General features: G+C 41.8%; 1 protein-coding gene across 3 annotated transcripts; it reads left to right on the top strand.

Annotated features, from left to right (window-relative positions):
* Positions 1–737: 737 nt before the first annotated feature.
* Positions 738–21,400, top strand: SMAD9 (SMAD family member 9; the record flags this gene model as incomplete). Of its 3 annotated transcripts, none has more annotated exons than XM_079548388.1 (6): positions 738–1,149; positions 7,326–7,583; positions 10,283–10,393; positions 11,817–12,038; positions 16,429–16,685; positions 21,257–21,400. In XM_079548388.1, 6 exons carry the CDS (start codon positions 738–740, stop codon positions 21,398–21,400), a joined length of 1,404 nt encoding a protein of 467 aa, XP_079404514.1. The 3 variants fall into 3 exon arrangements, with proteins under 3 accessions (XP_079404514.1, XP_079404513.1, XP_079404515.1); XM_079548387.1 differs by having other exon boundaries at positions 10,283–10,420; XM_079548389.1 differs by lacking the exon at positions 10,283–10,393.
* Between the last annotated feature and the right edge of the window lie 531 nt (positions 21,401–21,931).

Genomic DNA, 21,931 nt, shown 5'->3' with positions numbered 1-21,931 from the left:
GAGACAATGTAAATAAGCTTAGAGAATAGTGATAGATCTTTCAAAGGCACTAAATGGGAATTGTTGAATTGAAAAAGAATTTTGCAGTTAATATTGTACAACTCTTGACAAGTAAAATGAGATTGGAGGGGCAGAGGGAAAGTTGAATTCAGAAAAATATTCTACTCATTACTCCCATACAATTTGTTATTACAAATTAATTTTTTTAGAAGATGCTTGAGCTGAAGCTTAAAGCTTTTGTGTTAAATGTAATCCCAACCCTGCGGTAATTTGCCTACTGCACTTAAGTCCAAGTGCAAATGAAAGTGACTGGATACTTAACGCTTGCTGAGGCTCAAGTCTAAAACAAGCGTGGAGGCTAGTAAGGAGGAGAGACTTGGACCCAAAATTAACAGCAGAAGAAACAAACAGAAAAACATTGAAACCTGAATACACATTTTGAATCATTTATCTTTCAACATATTTTACTGAAGCAACAATGAAAGGAGCGTGTGAAGTTTAACTATGCATTGTGTTGTTATTCCAGGCTTCAGCAGCTTCTTGATGTTTGGAGAGTTCTGAGACCAGCCTTTTGGACTACTTGTAACCAGCACCTAAGGCTACAGAAACTTATGTCTGGAAGAACCTCTTTCTGAAGGAAACATCCATCTCAATATTGCGAAAACTCTGTCCAGGCCTTACAAGGCAGGAGAGTGATTTGTGCTTCTGCTGACACTGGTGTGTAATCTCTGCTTCTTATGCACTCCAGCACCCCTATTAGTTCCTTGTTCTCCTTCACCAGCCCTGCAGTGAAAAGGCTGCTGGGCTGGAAACAAGGAGATGAAGAGGAAAAGTGGGCAGAAAAAGCTGTTGATTCCTTGGTGAAGAAATTAAAGAAGAAAAAAGGTGCCATGGAAGAACTGGAAAGGGCTCTAAGCTGCCCAGGTCAGCCCAGTAAATGTGTCACAATCCCCCGTTCCTTGGATGGGCGGCTGCAGGTGTCTCACCGCAAGGGGCTCCCCCATGTCATATACTGCAGAGTGTGGCGCTGGCCTGATTTACAGTCTCACCATGAATTGAAGCCACTGGAATGTTGCGAGTTCCCATTTGGCTCAAAACAGAAAGAAGTGTGCATTAACCCCTACCATTACCGGCGGGTGGAAACTCCAGGTAATTATATCATCTCTGAATGATTCACATCTCTGTTAGCTCTTGTGCTGGCAGGTCTGTACCTAATGCATTCTAATGAGTTCTTTGAGACCTGAAAAAGTAGGCTCTGTTTGATGGTGAAGGACACTGGCTTTTTCCCTGTCTAGCATCACAGATACCAGCTGTGAAGAGAAGGATCCTGGCTGGGGCCCTTGCTCCATTGCACCCCCAAGAATCTTGTCCAGGGTGCTGAAAGCAAGGCTCCTCTCTGTGGACATGGCTGTTGGCCACCCCCTAATCCTACCCCCGTAAGCTGCTGTCAAGGGTATGTCTGTGAGCTTGAAGGCTAGGCACTGGCTTAGTCTTATCACCTTGGCTGGATTTATGCCACAGTCTGAAAGCCAAAAATAACTCATTGATTCACAGGAAAAATGTATCTCTAGCTTTCTCTGTAAAGATCAGAGTTGCAATAAGATGGTTTCTGTTGCTATGGATGTGAAACCGGGTTAGCTGATTCTTGTTAAAATGCTTGATGGTCTGCATTCAGTGGGATTTAATTATCTCAGTGGGTGGTTTATATGAAATAAATCCCCGAACTTCTCATAAAACTTTGAATTTTTCAGTTGATGATTCTCTGTAGACTAGACTTGCTCAGCATTGAAAACTTATGACCTTACTGAAGGGTCATTTAGTTGGGCTTTTTGTCAATGAAACAGCTATTGGAGAATTGTAGTATTCAGTGTCGACTTCTATAGGACTGGCAGTGATCTCAAGTGGTCATCTTGTTCCTCTCTCCTCCTACTCTCAAAACAGAACAAATTGCCAGGTACATTCCTGACAGATGTTTTCCTAATTAGCACTAAAAATCCCATGTGATAGAGGCTCCACAACCTCCCCAGGCAAGTGAATCTATTGCTTTGCTGTCTTTACAGTTCAAAGTGATTTCTAATGTCTAACCTTTCTCTCTTTGCTGCCAAAAATCATGGTAATTTAATTTACTAATGGATATGGTTGGTAAGTGTATACTTATTATTCTGTGATTACTCTTTGTCTGGCATGAACTTTACTATGAGGTGACATTAGCATCAGATAAGTGAACTGTGGGATGTTTCTTTTCACACAGATGAAATAAGGGAAAGACATTTGTTAACATTTGTTAAATGGGGCTGTTCCCTTTCCTGATAGTCCTTCCACAGCAGCAGAGCTGTCATTTTGAAGTTGCATCTGAACTGCTGTAAACATTGTCAGAGCTAAAAATTTTGCAGCTGCAGGGAGTGGTGCATGTTGTCAACAGTATTTAATGGAAAGAGCTGATCTTCTGACTTTCTAAAATAAACTCCAAGAATCTAAGAAAAGATGCTCATAAAATATCCCATTTTGTGTATCTTTCTCTGTTAAGGCTGTAGTCTCTGGTGCTTTCTCATTTCTTTTGTTGTACCTGTAGTGTAGCTAATGGAGTCTCCTCAGTGCTGACAGCTCTGCACAGGGCTGTTTTAAACTCTGGTCTTTTGATCTCTTCTACAAACGCTAGTACTACATTAACCAGCAGCTGCTAAATGGCTTCCAGAACTTCCTCCAGTCATGAAGCTCTGACTTCAGCTGTGAATATGGCCCTATCATATAGCCTGACTGGCTAAATGCAGGCTAGCTATGTCTGTACTAGTAAATGAAACATGGCTAGGCTACAGCCTGAGAATTGCTGAAATGCTTGCTTGCTCCGTGGCACAGCGGTATTTTGTGCAGACTGTCACATATTAGCAATTGCCAGGGTGCAGGGCTCAATCCACATAAGGCACTTTTGGGCAGCTTGGACATGACCACCTTGTTTTGGAGGGCAAAGAGCACAGCTGCAAAGATGCATGCTGTGCTGTTCCAGTTTGCTACAGGATCGGGGAGCTGTTCTTGTATTCCACTCCTATCATGCTTTTCTCAGGGACAGATGAGACTCTGAGCCTCCCAAGAGAGTTACTTCTCTGCTAAAGATGAGGAGCAGCAAGGAGCACAACCTACTCAAATGCGCTGGGGCAGCAGTAGGAGAAATAACTCGCAACACTGAAAGTGGCAATAGTGCAGCTCTGAGCTGCAGTCAGAAAGCAGTGCTGTGAAGAGATAGGGATGAAGGAAGAGAAGGTATGAGCTTGATGGGGAAATGGTAGCAGTGAGGTCACTACAAAGTAGGTTGGGAGCAATTGATCCAGCTGCCAGTCTGTTCAAATAGAAGTCTTCTTCTAGCTACAGGAAATCTATATCTAGGCTGTCAGAAGTCTTAGTGTTATGTAGGATTCTCTGAACCTCATCCTCATGAGTTACAGAATCCACCTGTTAAGTGATTCAGCAGTGCATTTCTTTACTCTCCAGAAGCCAGTGTGCTTTTCATATATGTGTCCATCCTTTTGGGGCTAACTTTCATTATTCTAATCTGTCTCACTGAATCAACCACTCTGTGGCCATATCCATTAACTTTTATTCAGCATGAGTGAGTTATGTCAAAGATGGAAGGGACTTGCCCTTTCTCTAGTGACTTGGCAGATTCCTGGCCTCTGTTATCAGAGTGCAGCCTGTGTCTTCATGCTTGCCAGGCACATCATAGTCTGTGCTAACCAGCACAGCCTAGATTGTGTGTAGCATTCCTTGTTACTGCAAGTGTCCCCAGTGGAGCTCCTCTTTGCAGGTCTGCTGAGCAACTAGTGCCATTTAGAAAAATAAAACAAAACAAAAAACAAACAAACAAACAAAACCAGTAAAACAACAAACCACAATTATTTCCTCTATTTGTGCAACTTCACAGCACAGCTAGGAGTTAGGTCATCTAGCATAAAGGAGATAGATAAAATGGATAGGCTCTGCTTCCCCATTGAAGAGCTTGTCAGAAGTCTAAATGTTTGATTTTCAGGGGAATCCGCAGTTCTAGAAAAAACTGCCTAAACATTTATCTCATTACCTTATATGACTTCATTCGCATATGGATGTTATAATATGCAGTGTTGCTGCAGGGAGCAGAAGCCTAAGTGAACATTAAATTTTGACTAATTGCTTTACAAGCCTGAGTAGGACTGTGAGCTGGTATCTTCCCAACTGGAAGACCACCTGATTATCTTACTGTTGGCCACGTGTTTGACGTCTGTGAATGGGCATGGAGAACAGGTGGATCTTACCAGAGAGTAGGCTTCCAAAGACAGGAGACTTTGCGAAGATGAGCTGATGTGTCACAAACAGCAATGGAGATGTTGCACCTGGAATTAAAGGATGAAGCAGGTAGTTTACTTGCTAGTATCTGAAGTCACAAGCTCGGTGACCATGGAAACAATGAAGTTTCTGGCAAGAATTACAGCTAAATAGAACAGGAGAGAACGGAGCAGGAAAGGCAGCGGCAGGATTTTGTACATCACTGACTGTATTTGGCTTCAATTGAACAAAGATCAGCATTTAGGGTTACACAGAAAGGATCCCTCCTGGCCCTTAATGAGAATGGAAGGTAAAAGGAAAAGATCCCACAGAGCGGTGACAATGAAGGTCAATTGTGAAGACCTGGTGTACTCAGTCAGTCAGTTTCATGCCTCTGGTCACAATTCCTTCAAGATTGTTGAGCCTTGGAGAACAGCATCTGCTACCAAAAGAAAAAGAACCAAGCCCTTAGGGGATTTTTTCAGCCACAAAGAAAGAAATCTCTGTATTCGTCACCACCACAGAGGCTTTAGCTCTCTAGGCAGCCAGTGGAAAGATTGACCAAGGTGGCAAAAACTGTGCAGCAGAGTAGAAATTAAAAGAATAGCCTGGTCAGAACTGGGAATGAGTTCAAGGCCTTGCAAGGCTAGAAAATTCCTCTTGCTGACTCACTCAAGGCAAGTCAGAGGCTTTCCCTGGCAAGTGCTGTTGACACATCTCAGTTCTCAGCTTTCATTTAGAAAAGGAGTCATGCTGAGTTCTCACAGGGCTGGACTAAATTGCTTTCCCAGTAGTGGGGCCTGCAGTGAGGTACCTGTCCCCCGGCCCTGCACAGCATTACTCAGCACCACTGCTGGGTGCAAAGAGATCTCCAGAGTTATCCACAGCTACTGGTCAGAGCTGGCCAGGCAGCAGTGAACCTGGCAAGCATCACCCCAGTTCCATGGAGCAGCAAGGGGAAACTCCAGAAACAGCAGCTCACAGCCTGGAGCTGCTTTCAGGATCATGTGTTGGGAGGGATTTAGCTGACCAAAACCGCATCTGCAGTGGTGGTGGTGCCTTGTTCCTGTATAGAGGAAAAAAAACGAATGCTGAAGGAGTCTTTTTCTCTCCACTGTCTATGAAGGAGTAACAGGCTGAGATGTCAATGCCTGTATTTTCTGAATGAGTCCTCCAAAACACTAGGGAGAAGTAAAGAAGCAGAAATAGCTTTCTCACCAAAGGGCATTACAGGGTGGCAAAAAAGCATCATCATGCAGATAGTGGCAGTTCATTGGTGACTGGCAGATTCCCAAATGGTGTGTGCCAGTGGTGGGGCAGGAGCATGGCTTAGCCCTGCAGCAGCATGGTGCCACAAGGAGCTGAACACGTGTTGGTGGTACTAGCATGGGCCTTTCTGTTTCCTCTGCCCCAGATCAGCCAGTAGTGTGGAACATTGATCTCTAAGGAACACGTTCCTTTTCATGCACACGTTTTGCATTATTTCTGTATTATTTGCTTTGTAGCAATTATTCCACCCTTTCATTACACTGTATAAATGAGAGCTCACTGTAATTAAAAGGTGCTAGCTAACCTACCTAAAAAGAATTAGCCTTACCTTGACAGAGCTTTTGGGCCTAAACAATCTGTTAAAACATGTTCAAACAATATATTTGTGTCAGCATTTATAGCTAAAAGTGCACCTCGCTATTTGTTTCTGTAAGCTAGTAAGGAGAGACTGAAGGATTACTTGCTGCTAGGTTTTAGGCCAAGGAGCTCTAGACACCAGGTCAATCAATACAAGCCCACTGTATTGTTCCAGTTGTTCGGAAAATTCATCCTTGTCACAATAAAGCAGATTGCCTCCTTATCTTCCTTTGTGGCTTAGCAGTCCCTGGAATGAATCTTGGGGACTCATTTCCCATGCCTGTGTTTAAGGGCTTAGCAAAAACAATTAGGTGCTAAGTGAGCTAGTGACTAAGGGAACTCTTGGGGTACATGAATTGAACCTTGTAGGTGCTATTCGCCTTCATCAACTACAGGGGGACCCAGTCAAAGCCTAAAATTGAACTCCCATATGCAGAAATATTTAGCAAACCTCTTTGTGTTCCAGTCTCAGGGCAACAGCTTTATAGGTAACTCAAATAGTCCTGTTTGCTGAAGTTCCTTGACTCCACTTGTGCTCTTGTTCTTGGTAAGTCAGAATTCAAAATTCAAAACCACTTGGGTCAACTTTGGGTTTCTCAGAGCAGTCATACTGTTACAACACTGACAGTAAAAGAGGTAAGTGAAGAAGCTGGATGAGGTGAGATTATTTCTTCTATTAGACCAGTTTTTGCATGGATGAATTTGAATTTCAGTTTTCTTGCATTTTTCTTGTGTTAACTATCAACCATTTATATTTGTCTCTTCATGCTAGATCTTTTCTAACAACTATATTGCAAGAACTAGATTAATATTGCTGCGATATTTCAATTGCCATTTATATTTCCTTTTAAAGATCCCACTGTCTGGCTGGCAGCATTTTCAAGTACCTGAAAACCTTTTAAATATAGTGTTTAGCTTCTGGTCTGTGCTTCTGTTTGCCAATCTGGTGGTAAAATAATGCATTGCATTGCTGAGCACTGTTAATTGTTATTAAACTTGGCTTTGATTTTGGAAAAATCTGATGATAATATTTAGCAAACCCCTGATATAGTAATTATTTCAGGAAGGAAGAGAGAGATAATTTTGAGAAGGAGAAATATGCCATATGCATTTCTGTAAGGAGACTGTGCACATGCTGTACATGTGAATTTTATGGTACCTTGCTTACATTAGGAATGACACCTTATTTTGCACGTGCAAATGTGGAAACTGTTTGCAAATCTTGGAAAATGGTCAAATATCAGGTTTTGATTCTTGTTTTTGGACAGATTTGTTGCTATTAAATGGCTTGTATATACAGAATGATACAAGTAGCAAGGAATATATCTCTTTTTTACTGACAAAGAGATACACTTTCAAGAGTGTAATTCTGAACAGATTTTTTCTGTTCTTGTTTTTATTTTCAGTCCTACCTCCTGTACTTGTTCCAAGACACAGCGAGTTTAACCCTCACCTCAGCCTTCTTGCCAAGTTTCGAAATACTTCTCTGCACAGTGAGCCACTGATGCCTCACAATGCCACCTATCCTGATTCTTTCCAGCATCCTCCATGTACCCCTTTTCCACCATCACCCAGCCACATGTTCTCCCAGTCACCTAACAGCATCAGCTACCCCAACTCACCAGGAAGCTCTTCTGGACCAGGAAGTCCGTATCAGCTCACGGGTAAGAATGAGCTTTCGGAAATTCTGAATGAGGCAGTCAAAGTTCTTGCTAGGGCCTGGGATCACGAGCCAATTTTCTGTGCTCCCCCCCAGGCTGTAGCTATAAATTGGAATGTTGGACAGGATGGATTTGGAATGGCATTTCTTGGGACTGCCTCTTAGTATTGTCTCCCAGTCCTTCTCATGGCAAATCAAGGAGCTAAGATCTGTAACCATTCCACTCCTAGAATGCATGAATGAACTTTCATGATTACTACAATGGAAAAGTTCAGGAAAGAATTAGGTTTGCCAAGACACCTTCTGCCCAGGGCTGCCCACCTAAGTTAGGCAGCTTTAACAGAGGTGGTGAGGATGGGACCTTTATAAACTCCATGGGAGAGACAGAATAAAATGGGGAAATTGGTACACAGAAATATTTTTTAATACACGATGATCCCATTGACTATAAACTTCAGGAAGTTAAGATGTTTAATAATTTGGTCCCAAACTTGGTTAAGCCAATAGGCAAATTCCCGTGAATTTGGAACATGTTTCATCTGTTCCACGGTTCTAAACTCAGCAGGGTTAAGTCATTCAGATCATTTGTTTTGAACTCCTTACCTGGTACTGCTCTAATTACTGAAAATTTGAATGTACCAAAAAGGTATCATACAACACAGCTGAGAGCTAGCTTTAATATCAAAGCATGGTTCAGTTTCACTTCTGCACTTTGTTGTCGTTCTGAAATAGTTTCAGTGAACTCAGCTTGTTCAGAAGGATGAATTCAGGTCAGAATCTTGTAGATTAATGTTTTAAGATATCAATTACAAAGTATTTGAATTCATACATTTAATGATATGGTATTGTGATTCTAAGTACAAGAAAGATGTTTAGTTTTACAAGGTATTTGTAGTATTTGAACTTACTTTTAAGCCGGATACTTTCAACACATTTTCCCTTCCTTGTACATTCAATTAATTGTTCATTTCTTCTCTAGATCTGTAGTTCAGATCATACTTAGCAACATCCAAATTCACAAGCAGTAGGACTTGTTTGTCTTCTCCCATTTCTTTATTTCACCTCTCTGTAACCAAGCTTGATTTAGTGGAGCTGGTCCTGACAGGTAAATCAGGACCATTGCAAAGTATATAATGACTCTGACTCGTGTAACTTAACTGAACTTGGGACCTTGCAAAGCTACTTAAAATGTAAGTGGCTGAGCTGGAACTTCATTATATCACAGCACAGGGAATGCTGATAAACATAATTTGCCTGTGTAACAATCAGGGTTGAACAACTATCTAAAGCAAACTAGGATTGTATCAAGAACCTTGAGTGGGATTGATAAGACCAAACAGATGTCAGCAATGCAAATTTCCACATCTGATGCAATTGTTTATTTGTTCTCTGCTCTGTAGTCAGTAGAGAAAAATAAGCACTCCTAGAACAAGATTCATTTCATCTTAAGGTATATGTCTAAAATTGCTGAGATGCATTGTGTATAAAGTGAGCATATGGAATGCTTATAGTAGACAGCAAAAATACTTGTACAACCTCATTATTTCCTTCCTGTAACTTAATATTATCATCTTCCATTGTTTCTTTATTTTTTATTACTTCAACATGCTGCATTTCTGTGGGAGGGTTATGCCCTATATATGTTAGGGATATTGTGTAGTGTATGAGATTTCTATATCATGGATACTACTTAAATAGAATAATTAATAACATTCCTGTGCAATGTGTACTTGGAAGGCTCAGTGGTTATGTTATGAGACAGGCCACCTTTATCCACTCTGGGTGAATCTGTGTTGTCTTGAGGGTCAGCCAACAGCCCATACACAAGTGGAAACTTCAGCCTGAAACTGGGATAAACTCTTTAAAGAGACCCATAGCTTTACAGGTTCAGTTATCACTGTAACTTACACATGAGTTTCTGGTCACTACATACTTTCAGTGTTTAACACTGAATGTTTAACACTGACATTTTCTAATGTAAAACCAAAGTCACGTTTTCTTTGGCTTTGTAAAGCCTCCTGTTCTTCTTGAGAATCCTCACTGCAGAGAACCACCTTCCATTTTCTATCTTACTATGCCATGAAGGAAAGAAACCAGGAGCTAGGCACGTTGTGGGTTGGTACTTCTTCATTCACTGCTATATGATAGGATGTCATATAGCTAGGACAGAAGTTAAAAGGACAAATCTGAAGGAAGTTTTGCCAAGTCTCACTTTACAATAAAAGACTTTCCATACGTTTTCTTTATAGTCTGTGAAGAAAGAGAACTTTCTCCTTGAGGGGAAATTAAAGTTATTTGCTGCTGTTAAATCATCTTCTGCAAGGATTTTAACATTTAGGAGAGAAGCCTGGAATTGAAGGATCAAACAGCTTTGCTTTCTTAGTATAACAGCTCTTATTATCAGAAAACTTGGCATGATGGTGGTCTGAGCCTGAGGCCATCCTCTGTCTGTCCCTCCTTCCATCAAGTGTACAGAATCCAACGTGACTGCCCTTCCTTACCGTTCTTCCTGAACATGTGATGGTCTTACTCTGGAGGCTGGGAAGAGATGAGATTCAGATTTGTGCTTTGCTTCAAACCCTTCTGTAGCTAAACAATGCTGAAGAAGTGGTATGTATTCAGTAGGAAAGGCTGGCCAGAATTTACCAAGGTATTGATTTAGATGTCCTATCTTCTTTTTTTTTCTTTCCTTCTCTCTAATAGTGGAAACTCCACCCCCACCCTACCACGCAAGAGAAACTCCAGGAAGCCACAATGGGCGGTCAATGGATGCAATAGCTGAAAGCCAACTAGTACTGTCTTTGCCCAATGGAGGTAAATCTGCCGATGGAGAAACCGAAAGTAAATAACTTTATACTGTTTTTCCAAGAAAAATTGCTAAGTAGTAAAGTATTATTCAAACAACAATGTTCAGTGATCTGTTATAGTAAGTTTCAGACAGCTTTGAGGGTTAGGCTGTGTATTAAATCCATCCATTAGCTAGGAGAATAGGAAGATCTAAGAATTCAGTGACTTACTTGTGAAACGAGAGAGATTAGATTCTTCTTGAAACCATGAACTACTGCAGTTAGAAAGTTGTTAATGAAAGCAAACACTGTTATCTACTTTGAAAAGATAAAGATATAAAATCAAGGATGGGGAGTAATACAACACAAAAGAACACTATCTAAATCAAAACTGATTTCTTTATCACCATCAGTTCTAAGTTTCATGTACTTTAAAGTCTTATGTTTGGAAACTTTCTTATTACCTTCATTGTATTAATGTTACATTACCGGCTGTCTGGAATATAAAAAGACATTCTAGTGAAGTACAACTTTCTGAAACACTGAGGAACATGTCTGTATCAGAGCTAGAGGAGAAGGAAGTTGAGGTAGTGTTAACAACAGATGAGTGCACAGAATGGCTAGGTAATTACTAGCCATCAGACACCGATATTTTTAAATAAATTGTTGAGACTTTAATCTCCTTAGCATAATTTATCTTCCCTGATCACAGCCATTGTGAATCTTGGTTAGAAGTTTACTAGAGGCTATGGGCAAAGGTGCTCTGGGGCAGGAGGTCTCATATGCCTGTGGTAGGCAAGCAGAATAAAGTTTCCCAATAATTCCTGTAGAACAAGTGAGTGTTCAGAGATTCTTTCATGTTTTTAAGTCCTTTGCTGTCTCTGTGTTAGAAAACCTGGGTAGAGGTAGATCCGAAAGAAATGAGATGAGATTTCTACTTACAGACCCACATGGAAGTGGAAAGCCTCAAAGCGTGCAAAGAAAGAAAGGTGGAGGGGAGGAATAGATTGATTACTTCTGAACTCCAGCATTTGACACTAGACTTAAGTCTTGTCTCAGTTTTGATTTACTTTGAGCCCACCTGTCATCCCTAGCTCCTCTGGTGTGCAGAGCGGATGTATCCCCTACTACTTTCAGTGTAGAGATTGGGTCTCAGTTCAGCAAGGAATGTTAGCATGTGCTTAATTTAATGTGTTAGGGTTACCGCTTTTTGAGAACAAGTGGGACTTCTCAAAGACTCGTAGTTAACTAAACTGGTGTACCAGCTTTTGCACATTTTGGTCATAACATTAAGAAGCAGAAGCTGCTTTTGAGATTGTCTGACATTAACGACTGTTTAGATGAAGAGCTGGGGGCGTGGGAGGGACAGAAGGGAGGAAAAGAGACAGAGAATGATTGTCTGAAAGAATACTACTAAGACCCCAGCAGCTAATTAATTTTGTTTCCTACAGATTTTCGGCCTGTTTGCTATGAGGAACCACAACACTGGTGCTCAGTTGCCTACTATGAACTCAACAACAGGGTAGGAGAGACTTTCCAGGCTTCCTCTCGAAGTATCCTTATAGATGGATTTACAGATCCCTCAAATAACAAAAACAGGTTCTGCCTGGGACTGCTCTCAAATGTAAACCGCAATTCTACCATTGAAAACACCAGGAGACACATAGGAAAAGGTAAGAGCAAATTCCTTCTCCTTGGGAATATTCAGAGCTCAGGAGAACCGTACAATGGTTAACAATTCTGGCCGTTAACAATTCTGGCTGATTTGTCTGATATACTTTTCTTAAAACCAAAGCTGAGATTATTTCTGAAGCAGAGGGAGTTGATTCTTTTCTGACTGAATAACAATCAGCAGAGTATCTACTTACAAAAGCTATTTACTTGGCCAGCAAAGAGAAAAATGTTGTTTATAGTTGTAAGTTCTAATTTAGCAGTATGTATTTTCATTTTATTTATTAGAGCTTCTGGCAACTGGGAATATTGCCATTGAAATGCCACTAAAAGGATAATTGCTGGTGCCTCAGGGCTGGTTCTTCTACCACCAAATAACAAAGGGAGATGGATGAAACACTTAGCAGTTGAGTTATTTAGTTGAAAAACTGTACAAGAGTTGCCTTTATAGATTTTTTTCCCCTAGCAACGTAAGGAAATCAGTCCAATCTGATTCCCTGCCATGTCAACTTCTCACTGGTAACACAAAGTCTTGGGTTCTGCCTCCAGCAGTTCTCTTTGTATGCTTCACTTCTGGTGTGTGCATGTCCTGTGCACACAAGATCATCTGCTATTGGTGACAAGTAGGATGAGGCCATACCTGGATACACATGGCCACTCTCTCTCCACCCCAGCTTGCGAGAGTAGGATAGGGCTTGATATTCTCCCAGAATTTATTAGTGTTTGTGGCAGTGAGCCAGAAGCCCTCCACTGGTCACTTCTCTGTGCAGTTGAAGCTTTGCCTCCTCTATTATATCCAGTCTAGACTCATTATCTTGCCAGACCAGCCTCTTACCAGTAGCATCCTGGGAATGGATTCTCTACTGGGCTAATTAACTCTTAATTGTTTCACTCCTATTATCTTGTCAACCTCACCTCATTTCCTGGGCCTAGAGCAATACTTTAATTGACTCTTGATAGCTTAGTGTTAAATGACTGAGTACAAGGAAGGTCTGAGACAAATGTGACATAGTTTTTACAAACAACAGTGAATCTGAAGGCTGAGAGATGTTGTACTCAGCTCTCACACTTTTCCCCAGAAGGAAAAAAAGTACCTGTGTTACAAAAGTGCGAAGGTGGTGTGATGCTACACCAGTAAATTGATGTGAGCAGTGGAAATGAGTTGTACATCTAGATTTAACTTACTCAGAAAACAAGGCAAAGCTTCTCAATCAGCATAATCAGCATAAGCTGCCAAAGGGGTATAGATCAAAGCTGAGCCCGGCCCAAAAAGAAGAACAACAAAAAATCCCAGTCGAAGCTGTTATTTGAGGATCTTACATCCTGTGAATTTCTGCCCCAAAATACAAAGAGACAGAACAGGAAGAATATGAGGTAAATGCTAATAGTCTTCGTCCTTTCAAATCTGAAGATGCGTCTTCATTGATTAAAAGTTCTTTTAAGTCTTACACTAGGAATCTGCCCAAGGGAAGGGAGCAGGTTGCCTAGAGAGGAGCTTAGTGTACCTGAGATCCTCAATGTTAATACTCTTCTCTGTTTATGCAAATCTTAAGGAAACATGTTTAAGTGGAATAGAAGTGGCACCAGTATGGGCCTGTAGAAGAGCACAGAGCAACTCCAAGAGTGTGTAGTTCAAAGGCACACTGGACAGATGAAAGCTGCTGAAATTGATACAATTGTCACATGTTAACAAGGGAGAAAAAGGAGTGAGTAAACAAGATTAGCTCAGTAGGATAAGGATATGCGATTGAATTGTCATCTAGTGTATCAGCGTGAAACGGTTTCCTGGAAATACCACATCAAAGCTAAAAACAATCCAGAACACAATGCAACATCTACTAGCAATTGGATCTGTTTCAGCAGTAAGACTTCAAGGACAAAAAGGAGACTACTGATCAGAGAGTCAAAAAGAATTGGATGCTTGGAACCTGCTGAGTCTCCAGTTTCTGCAGAGGGCAATGAAATCCTGCTAAAACATATAGGCCTTGGATTTGGTCTTTTACAAATATGCATTCAGCTGGTTGGCTTCTTCAAGGTGCTTGTCTCCAGTGAGTGAATAGCAGAAGAACGGAAATATTCACTAACATTTTGTTACTGCTGTATTTATTGCTTTTTTAAGAATCCACAAGGAAAAAGAAAATCAGAGCCACTTTCAGAATGACTTTGGTGTTTTTGTTATTGTAGTATGCAGTTTTGGTAATGCCTTTGAAAGCATTGGGTTTGTTTTTTTTTGTTTTGTTTTGTTTTTGTTTTTTGGAAGTTAGTTATTCAGTGTGAAAATGTAGCCCTTAAAGCTTTGCACTTTAGCACCCAGAAGTGCAGTCACTCTAAAGCAGTCATCACACCTGAAGATTCAGAAGGAGGTGAACACGTGTCCTTATTCTTCCCTTCCTTCCCTGTCTTCCTTCTCAGTCTATTTCAGGAATTTACCTGGACTCCATCAGTGTTAGCCAAAACCTTTATGATTTTACTATCAGTGTCCTTCCTTTTCATTCCCCTTCCACGGAATGGAAACATTGGTCAAATCATAGCAGATGCATCTCCGCGTGCATCTGAAGCTGCTGACTGGTCGGTCTAATGGAGCTGTGGTCTCACCTGTGTTCTCAGTGAAGTACCAGCTTGTGCTGTGAGCCACACCCCCTCACATTTAATATGAGATCTCATGGGTACATAGAGGTAGAATTCAAGTGATGGCTTGAAGACAGACTATGGTTCTTGTCTGAGTCACACTGGAAGTGTCTGGGAGAGCATATTTTTCCCAGATCCTTTTCCCACTCAACCTGCTTTTCCCCAAGTCTTTCCCACTCCTGTTCAGAGGCTGTTTTTCTTTTAAGGATGTGCTGCTGTCCCTTGCTGTCATGACCACAGAATCAGGAACAGAGACTGGGAATATGTAACCAGTCATTTTTGTACAAAAGACAACAGGAATAAAACGAATTACAACTGAATTAATAAAGCATAGTTATCACTGGCTTTGCAGACATTACACTTAGACTCTGTGAACATGTGCATTTGTATGTAAAGGTGTGAATGCCATCTCTGGGAATAGAAAGGAGAATTTTATTTTTATTTAGTGGTGGTTTTTATGAGAAGAAAGAACAGGGTTCTTCCACCTCTCTTGCCCATGGGAGAGGTTAATCTTCCCTAATCTAGCCATGGGAAGGTTGAACGTCTAGGTATCTTCACAGGGTGACTCGGTCCCTTTCAGGGTGTGGTTTCTTGCTCACATTTAAGCAGTCTAGTTCCCTATTGCCATGCTGGCACTGAAGAAGATCTCATTGCAAATAGATCTTTGTTGTTGTTTTGTTCTGTTTGTTTTTAAGTTTATTAGTTTTCACTGGGTTCAGTTCCCTGACCTGGGTGACTGCCTGGTCCCCAGACACTGCTGCAGCTTGAAGGCAGGTGTGGGAAGAAATAGTAAGAGCAGGGGAAGAGTGAGCCTTTACTGCACCAGCTCAGACTTCCATCATTTTGAGTTGGCTGTGAGCCTGCAGTCTGCGGTGGACGGAGTGAATCGACTGGTCACACTGCCTCTCATCTACCAGATAAGAGAAAAATGCTTACACCAGTTCACATATATATTCACACAAGCAGACATCCTGGGTGGATAAGAGTCCTTGAATGGATGGAAGTGCTTCCATCTTCCTTTTTCAAAGATGTGGTAAAAGTTTGAAAGTTAATGTTTGTAAGTCACTTGGACACTGAGAAGTTCACCAGATCAATTGTTTTCCTGGTTAAGTTTGCATTTAACAAGAAGAATTCGGTGAGTAAGTCAGGGTCTTGCAAATGTAAACACGTGGTTCTGTATGACTTGAAGTACACAACATGTGTGTTTGAACAGCATGTGGCAAGACCTTGTAGTAGAGCGTAGCATGCAATGAAATGGGTCTTGGTCAGCGTGCGTGTGCTCAATAGTGATAGAGCACAATAGATTTGGATGTGTAATGTGTAACAGATTTGTCAGTTCTTTAACAGATTTGATCCACACTTTAACATGGCTGGCATATGTTTGACATTTGTGTGTGTGTGTGTGTATGTGCGTGTGTGTGTGTGTATGTGCATGTGTGTGTCATAAAGTACCATGCTATTGAATTAAAGAAGTAATCCAGTCCTAATAGGGAGATAAAGAATTTTACTCCTGTACTCATACCTTGAGATATTGTTTTTGATAATTTCCTTTTAATGCTGATGTATTGTAATGCCTTGTACAGATATAGGGATGGAGACAAAGTTTTCTGTCTTTTAAACGGCACTAAGTTCCTGGAGTGATGTGGGTTTATATGCCCACACCAATTAAATAGTTAAAGAATTCAGAGAACCAAACCAAGTTACTGAAATAAAACGTGTTGTAAACAGTGGAGAAATAATACCTGTCTTGTTTCCTTTTTCTAGGTGTTCATCTTTATTATGTTGGTGGAGAAGTGTATGCTGAATGTGTCAGTGACAGCAGTATTTTCGTGCAGAGCCGCAATTGTAACTATCAGCATGGTTTCCACCCAGCCACTGTCTGCAAGATCCCCAGTGGCTGCAGCCTCAAGATCTTCAACAACCAGCTCTTTGCCCAGTTGCTTGCCCAATCAGTCAATCATGGTTTTGAAGTAGTGTATGAGCTGACGAAGATGTGTACGATTCGAATGAGCTTTGTTAAAGTAAGGATTCTTTGTTTTCTCTTGCCTTTATGAAAAGGAGAATCCCAGCACTTGCTAGCTTTAGTGCAAAACTAGACCATATCAAATCCTTCCCAAGTAGAGATATGCACCCAAACTGCAAATTGCAATCCAGAATTCTTGTTCTCCAGTATTGCCTTAAACTTGTAGGTACTAAAAGTCAGTAGATTCTGTGATCAACCTAAGAACTTCATGGACTCTAGAAATAAAGTATCTTACAGATTCATACAAAAACCAAGCAGAGACTGAAGCCCCACTGACTGCATAAGGAGTTCAGCTTAGCAGTGAGCTTAGCAGTGTGTAAACAAAGCACTTAGGCAGTTGTGACCTCTCCTATTGTTACTGTTTAGCAATAGAGTTTGATAGAGCCACACATCTGAAAAAAAGGTCTTTATGTCTCTAGTCAAATTTACAGTCACCATTACTATAAACTCATATATACATGGTCAGTCAAGAAATACTAGGTCTTCCCACTGAGCTTGTTGGGAATAGTCATTGTTTGCCACCTGTCTGATCCCTGCCTCTAGATTATCTTAATTCCTGATGGCATTCACACTGGCAGTCACACAAACAGAAGATCTTCTTGTGAGCAGAATACAATGCCCAAAAGAACAACTGATCTTCCCCTGATTAGAAGAGATAGTAGGCAACCAAAGCCTTTGCAGTTTCCACGTCTTTGAAATCTGAACTTTGTAATGTGATTGCTCTGTGTGCAATATATTGGTCTTTGTGGGAGTTTCTTGAATCTTCCGAATGGCCTTCTTACTAGAATATTTATTGACCCTTTTTAGTATTCAGGATTTACTTTGGTGTCTGTTGTAGCACTTAAACTTCAGAGAATAGTGAATGCTTCAAGACTACAGACATACTAGACTGTGACTTCCTACAGTGCTGCTGGGAAGAGCTGGCAGCAATGTTCAGCCTGCAAACTAGGAAAGGTGCACCATTAGAAGCAAGTTGGTCCTATTAGACACCAAAAGAAATGGCTTGAGTGTGTCCATTCGTCATGCAGATTTGGTTCCAAACAAATGAGTGAGTCAAGCCAATTGAATTCACATCTAAGATATAACAAAATTACTTGAGGCTCTAGCCCAGTTCTGTTCTTCCATAGTTCAGTTCAGTTCTTCCATATTCTGAAAAGCAGATGAGTTGAGTCCCACACAGCTTTCTGGTTCTGATTCTTTCCAGCCGTCCCTAGGGACCCATCTGCATAACTCTGAGAGCATTAAGAATGCCCTGTAACTTTTCCCAAGAGTCCAAACCATGATCTCCATACCTGTGACCATGGTGTTGCTTTGTTCTTGGGAAGGGACTGGTATCCTGTTCACACGCAAACATTACGGGAAAAAAGAAAGCAAGAAACCCAACAAGCAGCCTTTTCTTTAATGGAAGACATGAATGGGCATGTTGTTTATTAAGGCAGTATAGCCAGTTATGCAATATTTTCATTATCTCAGCAACTCAGGGGCAGTCTCTTTGATGTGTTATCTGCCTCCAAGCCCAGCATGGCAGCAAAAAGTGGTGGCATTGATGCACTAAATAATATTGCTGCTATATTATCACTTTGCTTTGTTGAAACAACAGCAGCCACTATAGTGCCTCAGGCACCAGAAGACCAGTGTACAGAGTTATTTTGAACCTTTTCCCATGACCTTTGGAACACGACTATGCAAATGTCAACTAGACTATTCCTGGCCCATAAAAACTCTTTCCTGTACTCATTCTTCTCAAATGATTTATATCCCAAGGTGTGAGTCTTGGTGTATTTAGTTCTGGGTCATAAACACTCTTGGGCAGGGGTATGCAGTGGGCAGAGGAGCACGTTGTCTGTCAGATCACTGGTCTCAAACTCCTACACAACCAATGCTTGAGCTGGGAGGGAGGGCTGGGTATGCACCAGATCATGAGAAGCTTGCAAGGACCGTGCCACTCTCTGGAGGCAGGACATGAGAAAAAGGGAAGAGAAGCTCCTCTCCTCTGTGATACCCCTAGCATGCCCATATAGCAGCTGAGAGGAGCTCGACTCTCAGGCACATGTGCAGGGACCATCAGGGAGAGCAGGTAATAATTGCCATCCACACAACGCTGCTGATAAACCCAACAAAACAAGGTCAGCTGTTGTCCCTTCTCCACTGATGAGACACCTGATGCACAAAACAGAAGATCAGAGTTCTCCACTAAACTGAGTACTGAACCCAGTGTCCTCCCTCCCACATTGCTCCAAGTTCTGGAGCTGAGGGTATGACTCAGCAGGCTTGGTCCTACTCCTCCACATAGGGCTGGAGCTGGAGCTGCCAGAGGGTAAAACCACAGAATCACAGAATAGAATGGAATCATTAAGTTTGGAAAAGAGCACTAAGATCATCTATGCCAACCATCAACCCATCACCACCACAGCCACTAAACAACGTCCCTCAGTGCCACATCTACACAGTTCTTGAACACGTCCAGGGATGGTGACTCCACCACATCTGTGGGCAGCCTGTTCCAATACCTCACCACTCATTCTGAGGAGAAAATTTTCCTAATATCTTACCTAAACTGCTCTGGCACAATCTTAAAGGAATTACCTTTTGTCCTATCACTAGTTACCCAGGCTGGAGAGAGCTGTCACCTGCACAAGGTTGGGAAGGTGTAGCAGGAGCAGCAGGATTCCCCAGCTCATTTCCCACTGTGAAAAGCTCATTTCTAGACTCCTTATGTGAGCCCTGGGCTTCTCTTCCCATCCTCTGTGCAAGATAACACCACAGCTTTGCGAGTGGTTCTTATTTTATTCCATCCTTAGAAAAGCTCCACCTCTGAGTTCATTCTGGCCCTGGGGCTGACCTACACTCCAGGAGGCTGTGTGATCTGTGGGATGACAGGGGAGTCCTTCCCCAGGGCATTTTACCCTCTGACAGCCCCAGTCCCAGTCCAGGAAGGCAGCACAGGCAGTAGGAAGGAGGCTGGAAGTGTTTGGGAGCTGCCAGCAGAGGGAGATGCCCAGTCACTTACACAGACGGCCGAACTCTCAAAATCAGACAGGTTGTGTTTGCAACCTGTAATTACTGTTCCTATATAGGTTTTCCATCCTGCTAATCAGGGGAGGTGCAACATCTCCTCTGACTCTTATCCTTAGGTCATGTATCTTCAATGCAGCTAAGCAATTAAGACTCTTAATCAAGTCAGAAGCATGACAGCACTTGAAGAGTAGCATTTGATACGAACATTTCCAGAACGCTTATCTGAGGTGCCTAAGAACACAAGCGCCTTCTAGCCTGATAAATGTTCTGAAGGCCAGAAAAATGCTTCCCGATTAAAAGCACTCTTTGGGCTTTGTTAGTTTCACATCTTCATCTGTTCTCTGCCTCTTCTTCATTAAGTACAAATGGATCTTATCTAGGCCACTTGCAGCATCTAATTGGTGTTGGTCCTAGTTTTCTGGTTGGTTTTCTAGAGGACTGGCTTCTAGCAGCCCCAGTACTTTGAAGAATTCAGCATTTATTAATGATGCAGCCAGTTGGCTGTAGGACTTTGGGCTCTCCTTTGCAATGCTCTGAAACCACAGAGAATGGTACTGTGCATAAGCATCACAATTCAAAGCTTCTACATTTGGGCTGGAAAGAGGCAAGCGGTAACTCTCTGGGGTTAGATGCTGAATGCTATGATTTCTTTTCTGTATTTCTATGCTCATAAAAGCACCTGGTCAAGTCCAGTGGCACATTGTTAACCCCATCACACTGTTCTAGGAATTCACATCGGTGGCTAAAATCAGTGTATCAAACCTTGGCAGACTGGCTGCCTGCTTAACAAGCAGACACTGTGCCCATTTGAATTGAGGCACTCCTGCTTCTGTTTTCTCCTTGCCTACACTACGTGCCCATCTTCTGACAGGAGCTCCATGTCCCTTATCTTCCAGAAAAATCTGGAGAAATTACTGCAGGATTTCCTGTGGCAGACAGGCAAGAATTCTGTTGGGAAAAGAGAAGGTGTTCAAGGATAGAAAACCTATGGAAAATGTCTATGCATTAATTAAGTTAAAAGTAATGAGGATAAGGGAACCTTGCTGGAAGTTTCCAAAGACTTTGAGAAATACATACAACTTCTAGAGTCTCAGATGTGCAGGGTACATCTCTGCCGATGAATGAAGCAGTGCCCAGGAACACTACCAGTCCTGCTGAAGTGTTATGACAGGGCCTGGCCTGCTTTTTGTCTGTGCAGACAACAGCCTGGCAGACTTTCCCAGGCACGTCTTCGGCATGCAAACAGCGGGGACCATTCCCTGTGGGCTGTTTGCAGGCAGCCAGACTCAGAAACAGCCCTTTCCTCGCCAGCTGGAAGTGTGGAGAAACATTTTTAATTCAATAGTACAGAGTTCCTGTTAACTATGATAGTAATATACTTGAAAAGGAGCTAATTTTTTAGAGAAAATTATCCCTGGGACAAAGCATTAAATCTTGGTGAGCTGGGTGGTGGACTACCTGTAGCTATCCTAGACCAGCGGCTTTGAATTTATGATTTACTGATGTACTTTTTTTAAAGACTCACTTTTTGGTCCTCTGGTGTTTTTGTAGGGCTGGGGAGCAGAGTATCATCGCCAAGATGTTACAAGCACGCCCTGCTGGATTGAGATCCACCTGCATGGACCATTGCAATGGCTGGATAAGGTTCTGACACAGATGGGCTCACCTCATAACCCCATCTCTTCCGTCTCTTAAGAATCATCTCTAGAATTCCCTTAGGATGGATGCTATTGCAGGCAGTGGCTTATAGGATTTCCAGTGAACAGAAGCTTCTATATGTAGATGTATGCAGATGTAAATATATCTATACATAGTCTACTCTCCTATTTTTTTTTTCATGCTACGTTTTGTGGTTTCTAGTTATTCTGATGCCAGTACAATAAGTATAGGAATTCAGGTATAGCATATCTGTTCTCAAAATAAGCCAAGTTCCTGCAAAAGTGTCAAGCAGTTCCTGTGAGCACCTTCATTCCCCAACCAAGCCAGTAAACGGTGCGAATTCTCAGCACTTTCACATGGATTCAGAAACCTGGCTGTTGCTGTTACTAGTAGGTGAAATTCACCCTTCTGCAGGCAACAAAAGTCAGATATTGGCACCATTTGTATTCATTTTACATCCTAACTTCAGATCTGAGAGAGGACTTTAAGTGGTGCACAGGACTTAAGCATAGAGAAGACTTTTCTCCAGTGAACTGAAGGATTAAACAGCAATTCCAGTCTGTCTCC

This window comes from Tetrao urogallus (genome assembly GCF_951394365.1).
Source record: "Tetrao urogallus genome assembly, chromosome: 1".
NCBI lineage: Eukaryota > Metazoa > Chordata > Aves > Galliformes > Phasianidae > Tetrao > Tetrao urogallus.
Note: the sequence above shows the minus strand (reverse complement) of the source record. Positions and strands in the feature narration are given on the sequence as shown.